Source organism: Dipodomys ordii, unplaced genomic scaffold, assembly GCF_000151885.1.
Source record: "Dipodomys ordii isolate 6190 unplaced genomic scaffold, Dord_2.0 Scaffold26, whole genome shotgun sequence".
NCBI classification, from domain to species: domain Eukaryota; kingdom Metazoa; phylum Chordata; class Mammalia; order Rodentia; family Heteromyidae; genus Dipodomys; species Dipodomys ordii.
The window spans coordinates 10,335,109-10,353,015 of NW_012267242.1; the positions used below are offsets into that span (position 1 = coordinate 10,335,109).

The 17,907-nt window shown below is 39.7% G+C and overlaps 1 protein-coding gene across 1 annotated transcript in view; it reads right to left on the reverse strand.

The window, feature by feature from the left end:
• Window positions 1-129: 129 nt before the first annotated feature.
• Tp53bp2 (tumor protein p53 binding protein 2) overlaps window positions 130-17,907 on the reverse strand; it is a 47,572-nt gene continuing 29,794 nt past the window's right edge. Inside the window, exons 5-17 of the mRNA XM_013015365.1 lie at window positions 17,660-17,761; window positions 15,975-16,149; window positions 14,872-15,053; window positions 14,352-14,516; window positions 13,697-13,925; window positions 12,203-12,310; window positions 11,719-11,867; window positions 9,818-10,280; window positions 8,169-8,938; window positions 5,182-5,319; window positions 4,391-4,524; window positions 2,049-2,215; window positions 130-438 (exon numbers count right to left, since the gene is read on the reverse strand). Coding sequence (XP_012870819.1) covers window positions 149-438; window positions 2,049-2,215; window positions 4,391-4,524; window positions 5,182-5,319; window positions 8,169-8,938; window positions 9,818-10,280; window positions 11,719-11,867; window positions 12,203-12,310; window positions 13,697-13,925; window positions 14,352-14,516; window positions 14,872-15,053; window positions 15,975-16,149; window positions 17,660-17,761 — 3,072 coding nt within the window. The 3' untranslated portion in view covers window positions 130-148. The remainder of the gene's footprint in view (window positions 439-2,048; window positions 2,216-4,390; window positions 4,525-5,181; window positions 5,320-8,168; window positions 8,939-9,817; window positions 10,281-11,718; window positions 11,868-12,202; window positions 12,311-13,696; window positions 13,926-14,351; window positions 14,517-14,871; window positions 15,054-15,974; window positions 16,150-17,659; window positions 17,762-17,907) is intronic.

The following is a 17,907-nucleotide window of genomic DNA, read 5'->3' on the forward strand; positions in this document are numbered from 1 at the left end:
AGAAAGAAAAAAAAAGCCGGAAGTGGCACTGTGGCTCAAGTGGTAGAGCGCTAGCCTTGAGCTGAAGAGCTGAGGGACAGAGCCCAGGCCCAGAGTTCAGGCCTCACAACCAGACCCCCCCCCAAAAAAAAAAATAAAAGAAAGGGCATTAAGCTACACTGTCTTCACAATACGCAGCAGCGTCAGCAAAGCCCTTCTCTGGAACACCAAGGACAGAATAAGCACTGGGGTCACTCACGCCCAGCAAGTTGCGAGGCACGTATCCCTCCTTGTCATTGAGGCGAGCCCACCACCATTCAATCTCATCTTCATCTTCCCTGCGGACGATGGTCATGCAGTCTCCCTCTTTCAAAAGAAGCTCATCATCGTTCTGAGGCTCATAATCCCACAGTGCATAAATGACTCCTTTATTCATTATGCCCATCTTCTCCTGAACTCCTACAATCAGGACAGAAAGACACAGCTTGAGACATCCCACTTGGACATTAACATACTTAAGAACGTTTAGCTACATGAAACTAAGTGGGAAAACTCAATGACTCCATTTTCAGAGGAGGAGGAAAAGGTAGAAGGCAAGCAGCATATATGTTACTCTAAAAGCAGTTCTAACAACTAGCACCTTATACCTATTCTCAAAACTGGCCTTATTCAGAGAACAGAAACTTTTGCCAGTCCAGGAACTTAAATAAAAAAATTAAAAGAACTTAATGAGTCTAGAATATTAACAGAGTAAATGATATGCTTGTCAACTTTCAGCATACTTCCAAGTATAATGACCGAGGAATTCTGAAAGTATCACTTCCTTTTTTACCTGACACTCAGAACAGACAGGAAAAGAAGAAATAAGAAAATCACACTTATTAAAATGTTCTCCATTACAGGGCGCCAGTGGCTCATGCCTATAGTTCTAGTTACTCAGGAGGCTGAGATCTGGGGATCACAGTTTGAAGCCAGCCCAGGCAGGAAAATCTGTAGACTCTCTTATCTCCAATTAACCACCAGAAAACTAGAAGTGGAACTGTGGCTCCAAGTGGTATAGCTTTGAGCAAAAAGAGTTCAGAGATAGCACCTATGCCCTGAGTTCAAGCCCCACAACCAACTAAGAAAATGCAAAGGTTTCCATCAACTCCCAAATGGAGAAAGAAAGGAAATTCATATAAAATATGTGAGGATATAGAATATAGCATCTCTGACATAAAAGTCCATATAGCCACTCTAAAAAATAATGAAAAGCAGAATCCTGAATGACTTTGAAAACCAAAAATTGGGGAAAGAAAAAGATCTCAAAAAGCTTACTTTTCACACGAGAATTAACCAAGTTTCAAATTAACTTTTTTTGGGGGGGGCGGAGAGGTGCCAGTACTGAGATCCAGGGCACTATCCCTTAGCCTTTGTACTTAAGGCGGGTGCACTACTGCTGATACACACCTACACTTCTGGCTTTTTGCTGGTTAACTGAAGAGCCTGACTTTTTTGCCTGAGCTGGCTTTGAATCACAATATGAAGATCTCAGATCTCAGCCTCCTAAGGATCTGGGATTAGACATGAGCCACCAGTGTCTAGTCCAAATTAACTTTGAAGCTGCACTTTTCTCCACATATACCTTCCAATCCTACAGGCAGAGGTCAATGAAATGATAACCAGAAACAACAGTCAACTTGCAGGTGATAGGAAGAAAGGAAAGGGAAAGGAAGGGAATTAGACAATAAGTTTTTCAACAATTCCAAGTTAACTTCCATGAAAAGATACATATTAGTCACCATTAAGGCTAAAACCTCACTTAATGGGGTTGATAATCCAAAGATTTAAAATCAGCCTACTATGTCAATAGCAGCATTAGCATTTCTCAGCTGAAATAGCAACAACCATTTCAAGACACACACAAAGATCTGTGACTAGGCTGTCCTACGTTTAGCACCTGGAACCAAGCAAAGCAAAGAGATTTTTCCAAATAAGTAACACATTTATTAAATCATACCACAGAAGGAGGAAGGGGGAGAGGTAAACAAATGCATACATCAACACGCTGAGCCTTGTGGGTTACGCACCATAGAGAAACTGAGAACACTGAGTGTAGCCTTCCTCCATTTCCTCACACTTATCTGCAGCAGTCTGCATGTCACTGTAGGTCATAGCGAACACTGCCGCTCCAGATTCCACCAAAAACTTACACACCTGGACATTGTTACACGAGGCAGCACAGTGCAATGGGGTCCTGTGAAGGAAACACAGCAAGAGTTAACAATGCTCTCCAAAGTGATTGCCACCTGTTTGGTAAGTTGTATATAAGGAAGATTTTCCTTATATTTTAACTTCCTTGGGGACATGTTGTTCTGGGTTTTTCTTCTTTCTCTTTCCTATTGCAAGTATTATTCCTAGCTCAGGAAACAATAGCAATTTTTTATTTTTTATTGCATGGTTTCTAAGAGTAAAAGAACTGTATACAATCTAAGCTTCCAATATTAGGGAAACAAGGACAGTTCAATGTAATAAGGATTTGACTTGGGGCTGGGAAAGTGGCTCAGTGGTAGAGTGCATGCCTTGCATTCATGAGGCCCTGGGTTTGACTCTTCAGCACCACATAAGCAGAAAAAACTGGAAGTGGCACTGTGGCTCAAGTGGTAGAGTGCTAGCCTTGAGCTGAAGAGCTGAGGGACAGTGCCCAGGCCCAGAGTCCAAGCCCCACGACCGACCAAAAAAAAAAAAAAAACATTTCAAACAAACAAACAGACCAAAAAAAAGGATTTGACTTATTTATAATGCCAAACCAAAAGTTAGGCTACAGTATCACAAAATCTATTATTAACAACATTAAGAGCTTGAAGGCTGAAGGAGCAAGTAGAACATGTGTGTAATATGCACAAAGCCCTGGGTTCAATCCTACCACCAACGTCTGGAGATGGAGGGGGATGGGAGTGTTAGAGCAGCTTAAAGCAAATACATTCAAATCTATCAATGGTGTTTACTTAAAAGATTATTGGAGGTGCAGATAGCTTGTTTTTCTCTTCTTATTTCTCTATTTTACACATTTTCCAGAATGGATACATGTTACTTCTATAATTACTTTTAAATGCAAGAAAATGTCTCCAAGCATTATTTACAACAATGAAAAACTGGAATGATCAAAAGCTAATTCAAATTTACTTTTATGTCTTATAGGCAACTTATATGAATCTGAAATAATTATTTGTACATAGAAAGGGAAAACAAGCTATAAAAAACTAAATACTAATATAACTTTTAAAGTTTTTTACTAGCCCACAAAAAGAACTTTCAGCTGTCACCCCCTTATCCACAGTTTTGCTTTCTAGTTTCAGTTGCATGAAGTTAATCAAGATCTAATACTACTAAAAGGAAAATTCTAAAAATAAGCCAAAAGTTTTCAGTCAAGCCCGGTTCTCAGAAGTGCGGTGAAATCCTGCACCGCCAGCCCTGGGACGTGACCACGCCTTGTCCAGTGCGACCACAGTCAAGCCACCTGTGCTTCGTCACCAAGTAGCCAACTCTATACCCAAATCACTTTCATTGTATTCCAGTGCCTGTGTCCAAGAAACCTCCATTTTACTCAATCGCCTCAAGGGACAAGAGCAGGGGTGCTTTATTACAGTATATTATTGTGACTATTTACTGTTGTTAAATCACAGGTATGTATGCACAGATTCAAAACACTAGTGTATGTACAGGGCTCAGCGCTATCCTCAACTTCAAGCATTCCCAGAGGGTCTTGGAATATAGCCCCATATAATAAAGTTTAACTACTGTATTATAATTTAAAGCTTAAATCTTCCTTCTTTTTTAAAAACAAGAGGCAAAATTTACTATCCAGTCTATTGTAGTTATTGAGAATAACAGTAACTCATCAGGACCATTATTATTATCGTTATCATTATTATTGTTACATGCCAAGTAACATTTTTGTTATCCTGCAACAATTATCAGTGTTTTACTAACACACTAGGTGCCACAAAATGTCACATGAAAAATGGATTTAATGGTCAAATATATTTGTGGAATATTATAAAATTATAATACCCTCTTAGAGACATGAAATTCATATCAGTATATTAAACACTCAAAAGTTTCAAGGATTTAGACCATGCTTAAATCAGCATTTCTCAAATTTAAGCATGCTTATTTATATATTACTTGATAACACTTATCTTTACTATAACTTAATTATTAAACTTTTTTTAAAAGTCCATCTACTACTTCCAGAAATGGACAGAAATGACTGCCCTATGAGACATGCTAACTCCTCAAAAACACATAGCATGTCTGTCTACTAACAACAAGAATGGGAGGGTATACACTCACATACTTCATCTTCTGCAACACTGCTCATACAGCACACTCTCACAACTGAAGCTAATCTATGTTAAAGGAGACTTACCATCCATCGCTATCTGCAGCATTCACATTCACACCAAACTGTACCAGGAACTTCACGATTTCTGTGTGGCCTGCGCACACAGCATTGTGTAGGGCTGTGATGCCTTCATCATTGGGCAGACTTGGGTCATCAACCTGTAGCATCAATCATAAGGGTAAGTAAGCTTCATTCCAAGTATTGTCACCTAGCTCCTTGGGGTTAAGATAACAGTAAGAGACTTTTGGGGCAGTTTTAAAAATCATAACTAAAACTTATAGAACTAAGAAAACTTTATTAAGAGCAGTTCTAAAAATAGAGCAGAGAAAAGCCAAATTGAAGTAGTTGTTCACTATAAAAATATTTTTAATTAAAAAAATAAATTACATCCTTATAGTGATTTTTATTTATCCTCTGAACTTGGCATCATAAATAAGTCACATTTGCTATGGAAAGGAAAAACAAAGATCACATAAAAATGTTTTAAACGGTAGGCTTCTGAAAAGTAAGTACCATATCAGTAATTCAATACTGTACAAGAAAAATCTATATATGAGCAATATTTATAGCAGAGAATGTTGTCCCAAAGAAAGAAAAGCACTTTAAGGTTCTAAGTGAAAACTGAACTTCTATGTATCCGTATTTCTATTACATTTTTAGAATAGCACAGCCTATTTTAGAGCATAATTAAAAGTTCCTCTCCACATCCCAAAAAAAGAAAATTTAAAAACAGAATTTCTCTATGGTTTAAGTTTTTAAAGGGTCTATTCTGACCCTTAAAAAAATGAAACACAAAATCCTATTTATAGCCATACCTCATAAATAATTCTCTGTACTAGGTCAAATTCCCCCTCCAAAGATGAATCGAGGAGTAGAGCAAGAGGGTTGAATTTCACTCTCATCCCGTGGGCTATGCGCTCAGAGCCGGCTTTACGTAAGTTTGTCCTTTTTCCCTGCAATGGAAATGCACAAAAAAATTAAGCCAAAGAAAACAACAAAGAATGAACCAATGCAACAGCAATACTCACAAGACACTATGTTAGAAATGAACCGTACTCATTACCTTACTTAATGTAACTGTAACTCTTATCACCTTTACAATAAAATAAAGTTAAAATTTTTAAAAAGGGCAGAAAAAAGATCATAAAAATATTCAAAAGAAAATAACAAAAAGCTAAAGTAGTAAAAGGAACTTTAGAAAAAGAGAAAGCTTACATATTATAGTACACTGCTTAATAAATTTTCATGAAGTGACTATCCACATAGGCAAATGGGAGGAGCTTAGCCTTACAAAGCCTGATGGAAGTCCCGGTGAGGACATGAGAATACAAATGGAGCTCAGTATAATCTGAAGTGACAACTAGTCTGGCTATCCATCAAGCAGCACAATCAGCCAATAGTGGTCTTTAAATCGCCCATCTGAATACAGTACAGCAAGCCTCACACTCAAGCTGGGTAACAGCCAAGCTCAGGACTATAATACCTAAGATATACAAATGACCGTTCACTTACTCTTCACAAAAACCCCACTGTCCCTTAATTTACACAAAAGAAAACCAAGGCACACAACTGGTAAGCAGCAGAGCTGGATTGTAAATGCAGGTAAAGCTGGCTTCCGCGAAGCCCTGCTCAACCCATTTCATACCTCAGTGTTTCCTCTGGCAAATGCAGGTAATTAAGCTAAATAATAAAGTTATTACTTATTACTAGGTATACACAGGAGGATTCCTACCCATCTTAGTATGTTTTTTCAGGCTGAAAAAAAAAGGCATTAAAGACTAGCTCTAATATCTATTAAACACATTCAACAAAATAGAAACACTTTCTAAAGTATGATATATACACTTAATATGCATATGATACATACATGATACTGTGTTTTTATTATATGCTTTTATTTCAAATTGGAAAGCCACAGGTGAATGAAGAACACAAAGTGACGAGCAACACCTCGCAACTGCACCTACAACCCTCAGGTTGGGAATGCTGCTAACAGCTGTCCTAAGTGACCAACTTTGGGGGAAAGGACAAGACAGTGCTTCAGACAAGAAGGAAAAACAGTAAATCACTTTCCTAGGAAGAAAGGCACAGTATCTTCCAAACAAAGTATGATCCTTTGACAAATTCCAGTTTCTTTTCTCCTTCCGTGAAAGTAAAATTTATTTTGACATAACAACAAAAAAAGAGGAGAAACAACAAATAGTTATGGTGAGGGGTGGTCTTGGTCAGTATAGTTTAAACTCTTCTCACATTTAAGACTAAAATGAGGAGAATCAAGCCTTAGAACTTAAAAGACAAAATGGTTTAAAAAATGCTAACTTCTATTTTAAAACTTTTTCTTCTCATTTCAAATGTTTTCTGTTTCGTAAGAGTTTTAAATAAATGTCTACTTTAACCAGTAGAGTAACTTTGGATAGCCAGAAGATATAATAAGGGATCCAACATATAAAGTATAATTTTTAAACAATCATTTAAAAATGCTATTTTTGCTTTTAACACATTTTAAATTCATGACTCAACTATATAATGTGAGTATGTGTGTATGTACCTATCTATCTATGTCTGTAGCTAGATATTCTATGCTTAAAGAATCCAAATGACTTCTAATCAAAATATAGAAAAGCAGACTTTACTCAGACATTATGGAGTTACCTAGTTCTCACCTATTGCAAAGTGACTTGACAAATTTCTAAATAAAAGCCTAGTTCTTAGAAGCAGTATAGAAGGCACCCCAAAGCCCAAAAAACATATAGTTTTTAAATAACAACGTTAGAGTACAAAGGAACTTAGGGATCATGCATTTGCTAGAGTTCCAAGCTCCATAGGGGAAGGCAGACCTAGAGATGCCCACCACCTTCTGCCCAGTTACCTCCCTGCTACCTCTTCACCCAACTCTTCCAATTTTATACTATTTTAAGATTTCACCTAATACTTCATTAAAAACAAATTTCATTGATAGGAAAAAGAAATGTTTGAGAATGGGACACTGCCTAGAAGAGATTTATGCTATCTGCCAGGCCTCACAGGGCTAAGCTAGGAATCAAGTTCCAATCCGGGTCTTTTCATTCCAGTGTTGCTCCCCTGATGTGGATCAACTTAGATGGAGAGGGAAACAGCAAATGAAGCATTTATAGAGATAAGAACAGTAATTGTTTCAGGTTCTTTTTAAAATACAGAAAGTCTTTTTATTGAATATACTACATTTTATGGCACCTATTAAAAGCCACTCTGTGCAAGGGAAAGACTTGGAAAAAAATTATATTAAGTAAAGTAAGCTAGGCACAAAGAAACATAGGTCCCATGATTTCCCTTATTTGCAATAACTAGTATATGTCTGAGACAAGCAGAAACGGTCAGATAAGTTGATGTTAGGTGAAATGAACCCCAAGATAAGGATTCAAATGTTTTTTTCTTTCTTGCTGTTTTCTTTGTTGCTTTGTATGTCCCTCCCCCACGGTATAACCCCATGTTTTCACTGTATTTGATGTAGCTATAATTTGTGGAGGGGAAGGTGAACCCATTGCAACAGTGAGATGTACAAAACATTATGTTGAAAAACGAACTTTACAACTTTGGGGCAGTGGCGGGGGTGGGGAGGGGATGGGAAGGGGAAACAAAGGAGGAAGCAACAATGCTTGCTAGGAAATGTACTCATTACCTTGCCCATGTAATTGTAACCCCTCTGTATGGCATTTTCACAATAAAAAAATAAAAAGGCAAGCTGGAGAAGAATAGGACCGTCTAGTAGGGCATGACAAAGTAACACCTTCCCTAAATGGCCATGAGGCATGACGTTACTCACAGGAGGTAGAGAGACCTGTCCAGTGATCTCAGGTGGGCGCATGCGCACAGAGTCTTCTTCAGGCACTTCAGGCTCCCCGGATGGGTAAGGCGGGGGTGGGTAAGGAGGGTACTCTTCCAGGTACACTTCAAGCAGATGAGGAGCCTCCGGGTTTGCTTCTTCTGCATTATTCTGCAGATTTGAACTGATCTCTGGGACTCCTTCAGGCACATAATCAAGGCCTGGAGAAGGAGCTGGCATGTCACTGTTCTCTGTGCTGGAACTTCCCACCTCCTCTGGGGGCAATGACTCAGCAGCCAGGGAGACAACCTCCTTTTCTGGCTCTCCATGTAAATAGGGATTCGCGATATCGACCGGGCTTTCTGGGCTGACAGTCACTGAGGTGGATGACTTAGACGGAACCGAGATGGTCTCCATGGCAGCGATGGTTGTCCGCTGGTACAAAAGTTTCTGAATATTTGGTCCATTGGGACCCTCTGGCTCTGTAATAGAGCTACGCTTCTTTAGAGGCCTTGGTGCATTAGATAGTTTCTTTCGGAGGGCTTCCAAGTCAGCATCACTCTGGTTTCGATAAGGATTAGATAAGAAAGGCAGCAATTTGGTTGGGCTGAGTGGTCGAGGAATTCTTTCGTTTTCATGGTTCTCGTGGACTGAAGAAACAGGCTCTGTTTCAGGTTCTGGACTGCCAGGCTTGCCCTGGCAGTTGGAATAAATGTTCTCTGGGTGCTGCTGTGGATTTTGGACAGCAGCAATCACAGGCTTACCATACACTAGTCAGGAAAAGGAAGAGAAAAGCTCTCATTAGCACTAAACAAAACTAGACAGGAACAGGAACAGTTAACAACTAAAGCCCCTCTTAATTTCAGTTACCACACAACTGCCTCTCAAGCAGAACTGACTTCTTAAAATAACAAAAGACAAAGCAAAGATTTCATCTTTGCATATTAAACATATTATAGAATCAAAATCCCCTCTGATTTTAAAGGGCACCATTATTTTATGAAATAGTAAGAAAATCTGGCCAACTATAAGCAATCACTGACTGTGCTATCCCAATTTAAAATGACAACATGAAAAGGCTTAGAACCAATCAAAATTTTAATCCATTACATGCTCAGACCAAATGCAAATAGGCACTATCCCAACTTTATACTGTTCAAAGTGAATCACTGAGAAATTATATTTGGCTTACAAATTAAGAACCACTGTCTTTTTAACATTCAATTCTATCAAAATCATCTAGTTCCAAATTATTAGTGATGTTTTCACCAAAGATTCATGATAGAACATGAAGTAGCACTACAATGATTCTTCGATAAGCTAGTTACGGTTTCCTATTTAGCTTTGTGTCCTCATTAGAATAACTTAAAAATATGGCTGTATCACTTCTGAAAGTACAGGACACAGAGCACTACCGCCCCAGCCCCATTCTCTGAGCACCAAGAGTGCCTGGGCACAGGAGCAGAGCAGATTCGGCCACCCCACCCCCACCGTGTCAGAACTGCCCCTGCACAGTGCAGTACAGTTTCAGCTCTCAGCAATCGCATCAGCCAGCCAAATAGAGAGCAGTTATTTTGCTGTCTGCTGGCAGCTCTGGGGTAGGACTTCAGCATGCCATCTATTTAGGTAGAAGAGACCAAGAACGTTACCGCTCGCAAAGTGTGGGCCTCTGCTCTGCGTCTTGGTCAATGCACTCTGCACAGCCTGTTGGAAATTCTTTCCTGGAGCCTGATGCTGTGTATACATAGAGTATATGGAACTTGCTGCCACGGTCTGTGGTTTTCGGAAGGCTGGAAGGAGGGCGTCTTTAGAAGGCTGAGGAGTAAAGGGCCGAACTGCAGCAGCAGGTGGACTCTCCTGCTTAGACCCTGGAGAAAGGGTTTGGTCCTGACCTGCAGGTGTGCTGGGAGAAAGTAGCACCCTCGGCTGCTGCCCTGCAGCTGGCTTGGGTTTATTTCCCATGGATGTAAGCACTGTTGGCAACTGCTGAGGATTTCCATCGAGCTTAATGTCTAAAGGTGGCTGATTTGTTTGTCCAAAATAAGGCAAATTAATCTGTTTTGGTTTTGTAGGAACGGGAGGTGGTACTTTAGCCACATTTTTATTTGCAGCCTATAAAACACACAGACACACAAGAGGAGAGTGGGGGTAAGTTAAAACACTGTATAACTGAGTATATAGGACATCTTAGACAACCTAATTTACAAATATAAGTGTACCATACGGGCATAGTAACTCTTTAAAGATATAACAACTTAAATCCTTTAAAAAGCCTCAAATCTCTGTATTTAAACATATTTCTTAGGAGATCTCAGTGACATAAAACCCTTCTCCCCCTATATTACTTCCTTCTTGTTCCTGACCACTTAAAAACTTTTAATAGCTGTCTTTCAAATTCTCGGGTAGCACCAAGAAATAAAAGCCATTCTTGTTCACTAGAACCTCATAATCTAGCCAGGTGTTACTGTGCATGCCCGTAACCCCAAAATCTGGGAGGCTTACACATAAGAATCATGAATTAGAGGCCAACCTGAACAACAAAGAGACTCTGTCTCAAAAATAAACAAACTCAGGAAATATTTCTCTACTTCTATTCATCCCTACTTTAACCCCATTACACTAAAATAAATCGTTGTTAACAATTAGAAAGAAGAATCCCACAAGCCAGGTACTGGTGGCTCACGCCTATAACCTTAGCTACTCAGGACACTGAGCTCCAGAGGATCACAGTTTGAGGTCAGCCCAAACAAAAACTTCACTAGACACTATCTCCAAATTAACCAACAAAACACAGGGATGGAGGTGTGGTTCAAGTGGTACAGCAGCTTAGTAAGTATAAGGCCCTGAGTTCAAATTCCAGTACCATCAAACAACACACACACACACACACACAAATAACCCCAAAGAAAATTTAAAATTCACCTCACTTGTCGCGTTCACCCTAACCTGCTTATCCAAAGTTTAGATCCTGATGGTTATAACAATAATTTGTTATGAAGTTGTTTGACCTAACTTCAGCTCCAACTTTCAAATGATTCTCATAAAGCACACTTTGTTCTTCAATGTGCTTACATTCTTACAAAAATCATGACGTATGACTAAGAAGCAAAAACATCATTCATTCTCCAATACAGAGCGAAAGCAAATATATTCAGGCAAAAATGTGAAAGTAACAGAATGCTATTACATTTTCTTTTCTTTTCTTATTTTTTTTTTGGGGGGGGGGCGTCTGGTCGTGGGGCCTGAACTCTGGGCCTGGGCGCTGTCCCTTAGCTCTTCAGCTCAAGGCTAGCGCTCTACCACTTGAACCACAGCGCCACTTCTGGCTTTTTTCTTTTTGCTTATGTGGTGCTAAGGAATGGAACCCAGGGCCTCAGGCATGCAAGGCAAGCGCTCTACCACTGAGCCACCTTCCCAGCCCTGCTATTACATTTTCTAATGTTCCAGATACACTTTATTTCATCTGGTCTCTTTCACCAATTTTATTTCTTCTAAAACATATGCTACAGAACTACCACTGCATTTTAACAACTGGAATACTCCTAAGTACCTGTGCATCCCGCAAGATATCCTCACTGCTCTGGTTCTTCCGCAGTGTACCAAAGGAGGAGGGGGCAGCACACTGGTCCACAGTGTCGAACATTGAAAAGGGACGCACTTTCTTCTCTTTCTCCCTCAGTGGAACCTCCCCATCATCCACTGGAGATAGAAAACACACTTTGATATTCAAACCATTTGGACTGAAATTACTTGTTCGTTCCTAAGTTTCTCTCTCCTCAATCTCTATTGAAATTCTGTACTCATCAACTCCCTTTCTATTTTGAGCTAAACTGAGAAAAGGATAACCCAAATGCTACAATGCTAGCCCCTTACTTCCTCAGCTAAATGAAGGAGTCATGGACATAAACTACGGTTTATACTTAAAACTATCCCTAACTTTATGACATCAGAATATAAACTATGTAGGAAACAATATCCAATACCTTTTCAATGGCAAAAACAGTAACTATCTGGATGGTGCAGATGAACCTCACCTTGGTCCAGGGCATTCCCAGCACTCTGAGGTACAGGGGCAGCTTGGCTTGGGAAAAGATCTGCATTTGAAGGGCTCCAATCAGGACCACCTGGATGGATTTTAGAGCCTAGAATGCAGAAAAACAGCTACAAATGACAGAATTCTAAAAGCACTTTTACTTATTCTTTCTGTTCAGACTTTGCACCTCTAAAATCAGCTTTAAATTCCAGACTCAACTACCTAGTAAAATTTATTTTAAAAAGACATTTTTCTTTTCTAATTCCATGTTTTTCCCACATTTCTCAATGTAACATTAGTTACAGCAGACAAAGAGTCTGGAGCAGCAAAGACCCACGCTAGGCATGCCTGTCTAGCAAGCTCAAGGACCTGAGTTCAAATTCCAGTACGGAAAAAAAAAACCCAATGTCTTATTCTTTATTTTCTTCATTATGGAAGAAATAGTGTATCACCTAGAAAATAATTTATAAGCCCCGCAGACATACCTTACACACAATACCTTAAGTGACATGTGTACAACACAAAGACAAAGAGAAGACTTTTAACCCATGGCCTTTCACAAATCAATGTGTTCAGGACTTTTACACACTGATATTTAAATTTCAAATGCCAGCCTTCTTTTAAACTTGGTCTTACAAAAACAAAACTGTAACTCTCTAAAATAAAATTCAACGTAGGTGGCACTACTGCTTCACAGCACTTACCATGGCAAAATAACAAAATACAATGAGCTATTTTTTGCATGTTAATAACAGGTTGAAGAAAAAAAAATAACACTGGCTACTACCTTTTCCTTCTGGAGGTCTGAACAGGGTAAAGAATGTTTATGGCTTTTGCCTCCCACAACTCTCCCTTCATTTTTTTTCTTTCTGTTACAAAGTCCTGGCCTGCACCCTAGGACTACATAGAATGTAAAGATTACTAATGCCAGGACCCTGTTACGTTCACTTTTCAACGCTCAAATTGTTTACTTTTATTCTAAAAATCATCAGTAGGTTAATTTCCATGCATAAACAAATGAATATGTAACATTATTCATTTAGAAAATGGATTTAGCACTTAACTTTCTTTAAGGATAACACTATTTATACATATACATATATATGTATATATGACCTTTGTACAAAAAAAAGAAATGTTCTCAAGTTATTGACAAGAGATAGAAATTTTCTTTGTAAAGAAGGAACTTGTTTTGTTGTCTTGTTCTGCTGACATAGTCTCTATGTACCCCAGCGGAGCTTTGAACTTGAAATCCTTCTGCCTCTGCTTCCAAAGTGCTGAGATTGCAAGTGTGCACCCACCATGCCTGGTAGAAAGGAACTCCTAAACATAACTTTCTGATTTTATCTTATTTCATTTCCTAAGTGGATTTTTTTACTCAGGGAAAATGTAAGAAAAAAACAAGGACAAAAACAAAAAAAAATACCTTTTAACTCAGGCATGGGAAAAATAAGTGTATCTAGGAAAACAAACTGTGTAAAGACTTTGTTTTTACCTTTATTTTGCAAAGCAGCCCCAGACCTCATATTGGGTAGTGTCTGTATCTTCATTGGGCCCTCTGAAGCCTGTAAGACCAAGGAGCCATCAGGCAGGGCTGGTTTCACCAGTAGTTCGGGCCTCGAGGGCATCCGTGGCATGGTAGATGACTGGATATAGGGACCCACAGCAGCCACGCGACTTGGGGCTGACATCACTTGCTGGGGAAGATTTCCATCAGATGAAACCTCAGGCAAGAAGACAGGTCTTTTTGTATTACAAGCTGTACTGGATGATCGCACTCAGAAAAGCCTGTGACATTTTCATAATGATTGCTTTCAGAATCTAACCATAGATACCTACTCAAAACATCCCTTTACAAAAACACTCCACAATGTGCTCTCTCACCCATCCTTAATAAAAGTATAAGCAGGACTACATAAGTAAAACTTTTTAGAAAGTAAAAAAGCAGTGAGTTATCTTCCAAAGATTACTCTTTTTTAAATTTTTTTTTGGAGGACACGCTTATATGAGAATTCTCTCAATTAGCTGCTTAAGAAAATCTGAACTCATTGGGCAGGTCATCCTTCTCTCCCCTTCTCCCCTCCCTCAGCCTGCTCCCTCCTCCCTGGCTCACTGCCCTCCCCCAAACCAGGTTCAGGAAGCCCACTCACTGGGAGATTCTCCCTCTGCTGTAGTGCTGCCTTCTTCTTCCACAGCCGGTCCCTCAGCTCATTAACACGCTTATCCATGATGGCCACTTCTGAATTGCGCTTATTCAAACACTCCCTCTGTTGTTGCAGCTTGGCATTCTGCTCTTGATTCAATTTGTTTCTTAGCTGAATAAAATAGGAAGGAAACAAAAAGAAAGCCAAAAAATAAAATTTCTCCAACAGGTGATCACATGGTTAACTATGACATAACTTCTAAAAATGCAAGTCCTTCTCCACATGCCTCACCTCCTGCTTTAAAATCAAGTGACATGTGTGCGAGTCCATTGGTTGTGGTTATGCCTCAAGTTTCCTGTGTAAGGTAGCATCAAGTTTATTCTGGATTCTCTGGGGTTTAGGGCTCTCCTTTCCTTCTACCCAAAGGAAGGCAGCTGTAATCTAGCACTTCCTGCCACTTCTGATGACAGAAAGCTCTGTGTTTCCTCTCAGCACTCTGAATCAGGAATCAGCAGCTGTGGCCTACCTGCAGTTCCTTGTAGAGACGATCGAGCTCAGCCACAGCAGACTGGTTGTCATGGTGGCCGTCGATCCTGCCGTTCTTGAGCATCTCTAGCTGCCGGGTAAGTTCTTCTACTTTTGACACAGCGAGAACGAGCTCCCTCTGTTTTTGTTGGAACAAGCTATTCATCTGTTCAATTTCCTCCACTACAATGAGAGGGTTGAAAAGAAAAGTGAGAATGGATTACTTCCCTGGCAACCAAGCTTTACAAGAAACTTTCCAATTAAAAGTAGAAAACTCTCAGAATGTCCTAAAACCAGCCTCACTTCTTTTAGAAGCAAATGAAATCAACACAGACATCTCTAAACGTCTACCATCTGAATGCAGATAGTTGAAGGATTTGGAGAATTTATATATTGACTACTATTAAACATTCAACTCCAAATTTTGAAAACAATGAAATTTGTTCAGTGCTTTTTTCCCCAATCTTATAATGATGGTAGATGGAACTACGGAATCACTATAATTGTAATTAAAATGGTATTATTATAAGTGGAGCTATCATATGAACAAAAATCCTTACCTTCAACAAATTCTTAATTTGAAAAAAAAAGTTAAAGAAACCTTACATCTTCGAAGCAATTTTAAAACCATGTCTAAAACACTTAATGATGCATTCCACTGGGAGAAACTTGTAGTATCAAAATTACATGTAGTAAATTATACTTTTTCAACAAAATCTCTCCCTAAAGTTTAGAGACTCAGCCGGGCGCCGGTGGCTCACACCTGTAATCCTAGCTATTCAGGAGGCTGAGATCTGAGGATCGTGGTTCAAAGCCAGCCCGGGCAGGAAAGTCCCTGAGACCCTTATCTCCAATAAACCACTAGAAAACTGGAAGTGGTGCTGTAGCTCAAGCGGTAGAGCGCTGGCCTTGAGCTGAAGAGCTCAGGGACAGTGCCCAAGCCCAGAGTTCAAGCCCCACGACTGACCAAAAAAATAAATAAACAAAGTTTAGAGACTCACCTTTATTCTTACTATAATTCAATATATATTTCCTATACCATTCTGCTTTTTAATGCCAAAATGGCTTTCCCCAAAGACGTCCTGTCTCCTGGGAACAACTTACCAAGTTTCCCATTGCTCAGCCTCTTCTGTTCCACATGCCCTTTAAGTGCTCTCACTTTTTTGAGCTTGGCTTCCTGATTCTCAGCTATTTCTCTGAGCCTCTTAAGTTTCTCTTGCTCAGCAGCTTGTTGCTGTTGACGCTGATCTTGTTGTTTCAAAAACTTCAAGCGTTGTTCCTAGACATGAAACAAATCAACCATCAGGCACAGGTAAACTACTGATCTCAAAACCATCCCACAACTAAGGGTTCAGAGACAGGCGCAGGCTGGGTGTTCCGCTCCCCTACCTATCCCACACGCTGCCGTCCCTAATTCCCTGTTAGGATCTTCAAAACAGACCCTCCTGAGACCGCACTGGAAGCTCTGCGAGACAGGATCCAGGAATGGTTATTTTTAATTATAATGGTTTCTTTACAGCAAATAGTGATCGTTAAACTAACTTTCATAAAGAAGGAGCTAATGAAGAGTTGGGAGGCAGTGAAAGAACATAAATTCAAAAGATGTGGATTTAAATTCAGATCCAAACCCAAGTTCTGACATGTATTCCCTATGGATAAACTATACAGCATCTCCAAATACAGACTGTGTTTCTTCATCTACAAAGTGGAGAGACTAGGTGATACCTGTTACTATGGTGAAGATTAAACGATCTAAGAAATGCAAATCTCTTATACTACATAAAAGGTAACTGGGAAGAGCCACAGAAAAAACACCTTTAGAAAACTGCTATTATAGCCAGGTATTGTGACTCAGACCTGTAATCCTCGATATTTGAAAGACTCGTATTTTGGCGAACCATAGTTCAAGGCCAGTCCAGGAAAAACATTTGCAAGATCCTAGCTCAACTGATAAAAAGCTGGGTGCCATGGTACATACCTGTCATTCCCGCTATGTGGGAAGCTTAAATAGGAAGATAACTGACCACACTGGACCAGGCAAAAAGTGAGACCCTATTCAAATACTAACAAATGCAAAGGGTTGGAGACATGGCTCAAATGCTAGTGCTAGGCCCCGTGTTCAAACCCCAGCACTAATAAAGAAGCCTACAGCTAGCAAAGAAGCAGCAGTGAGACTGGTTTTGACAGTATAAGAGAGGTTTCGTACAATAATTTTTCTTGTCAAGGCCAAAACTAGGAGTAGTCTATTCATAGAAATTAATTCCCCCAAAATAGCCCCAAATTAAGAAAGATGTCTACTATTCTTACCAAGCAGCAAAAGGAGACAACATAGCACTGGTGAACTTTAAAGCTGTTCCTGCTGTAGCTCAAAGTGGGTCTTGGCAGTAAAGCAAAGGGCTCTTTATAACCTTCCTAGTTCACTGCCTCTCAATGAGACATAATTCATTTTAATTAAAATTAGGGGTCAGCTCAGGCACAGTGGCATGTACCAATAGTCAACTATTCAGGAGGCTGAGGCAGGAGGATCATTAAAGCCCAAAGCTCCAGCCTAGGTAGCATAGATACTATGTCAGAAAAGGGAGGGAAAGTCATCATCAAGAGTCAGGAAATTTTCAACATTGGAATAAAGCAAAGATTTCTACAAAGAGCCATATAGCTTATGACTTTGGATTGACAGTATCACGTTCAACGTGGGAAGCTGCCAACTTAATAAGGAATGTGGACTGGAAATGGCTCTACGCTTATGTTAACAATGATGGACTGGTAGGTCTTTGAAAAGAAGATCTTACCTTAGTAGCCAGCATTTGTTGCTGGGCCTCAATCTGTTGCTGCTGGCGAGACGCCATTTCCTGAAGTTCCGCAAGAGTCATATCCATCCTAGGACTACTAACCTATACATAAAATCACAAATCCAACTTACTATAAAATTATCACAGAGATTTTCTCAATGGTCTACTTGGTAGCTTCCTGGGGCTCGAACTCAGCCTTCTGAGTAGCTAGGATTACAGGTCTAAGCCACCAGTGCCTGGCTCATAAT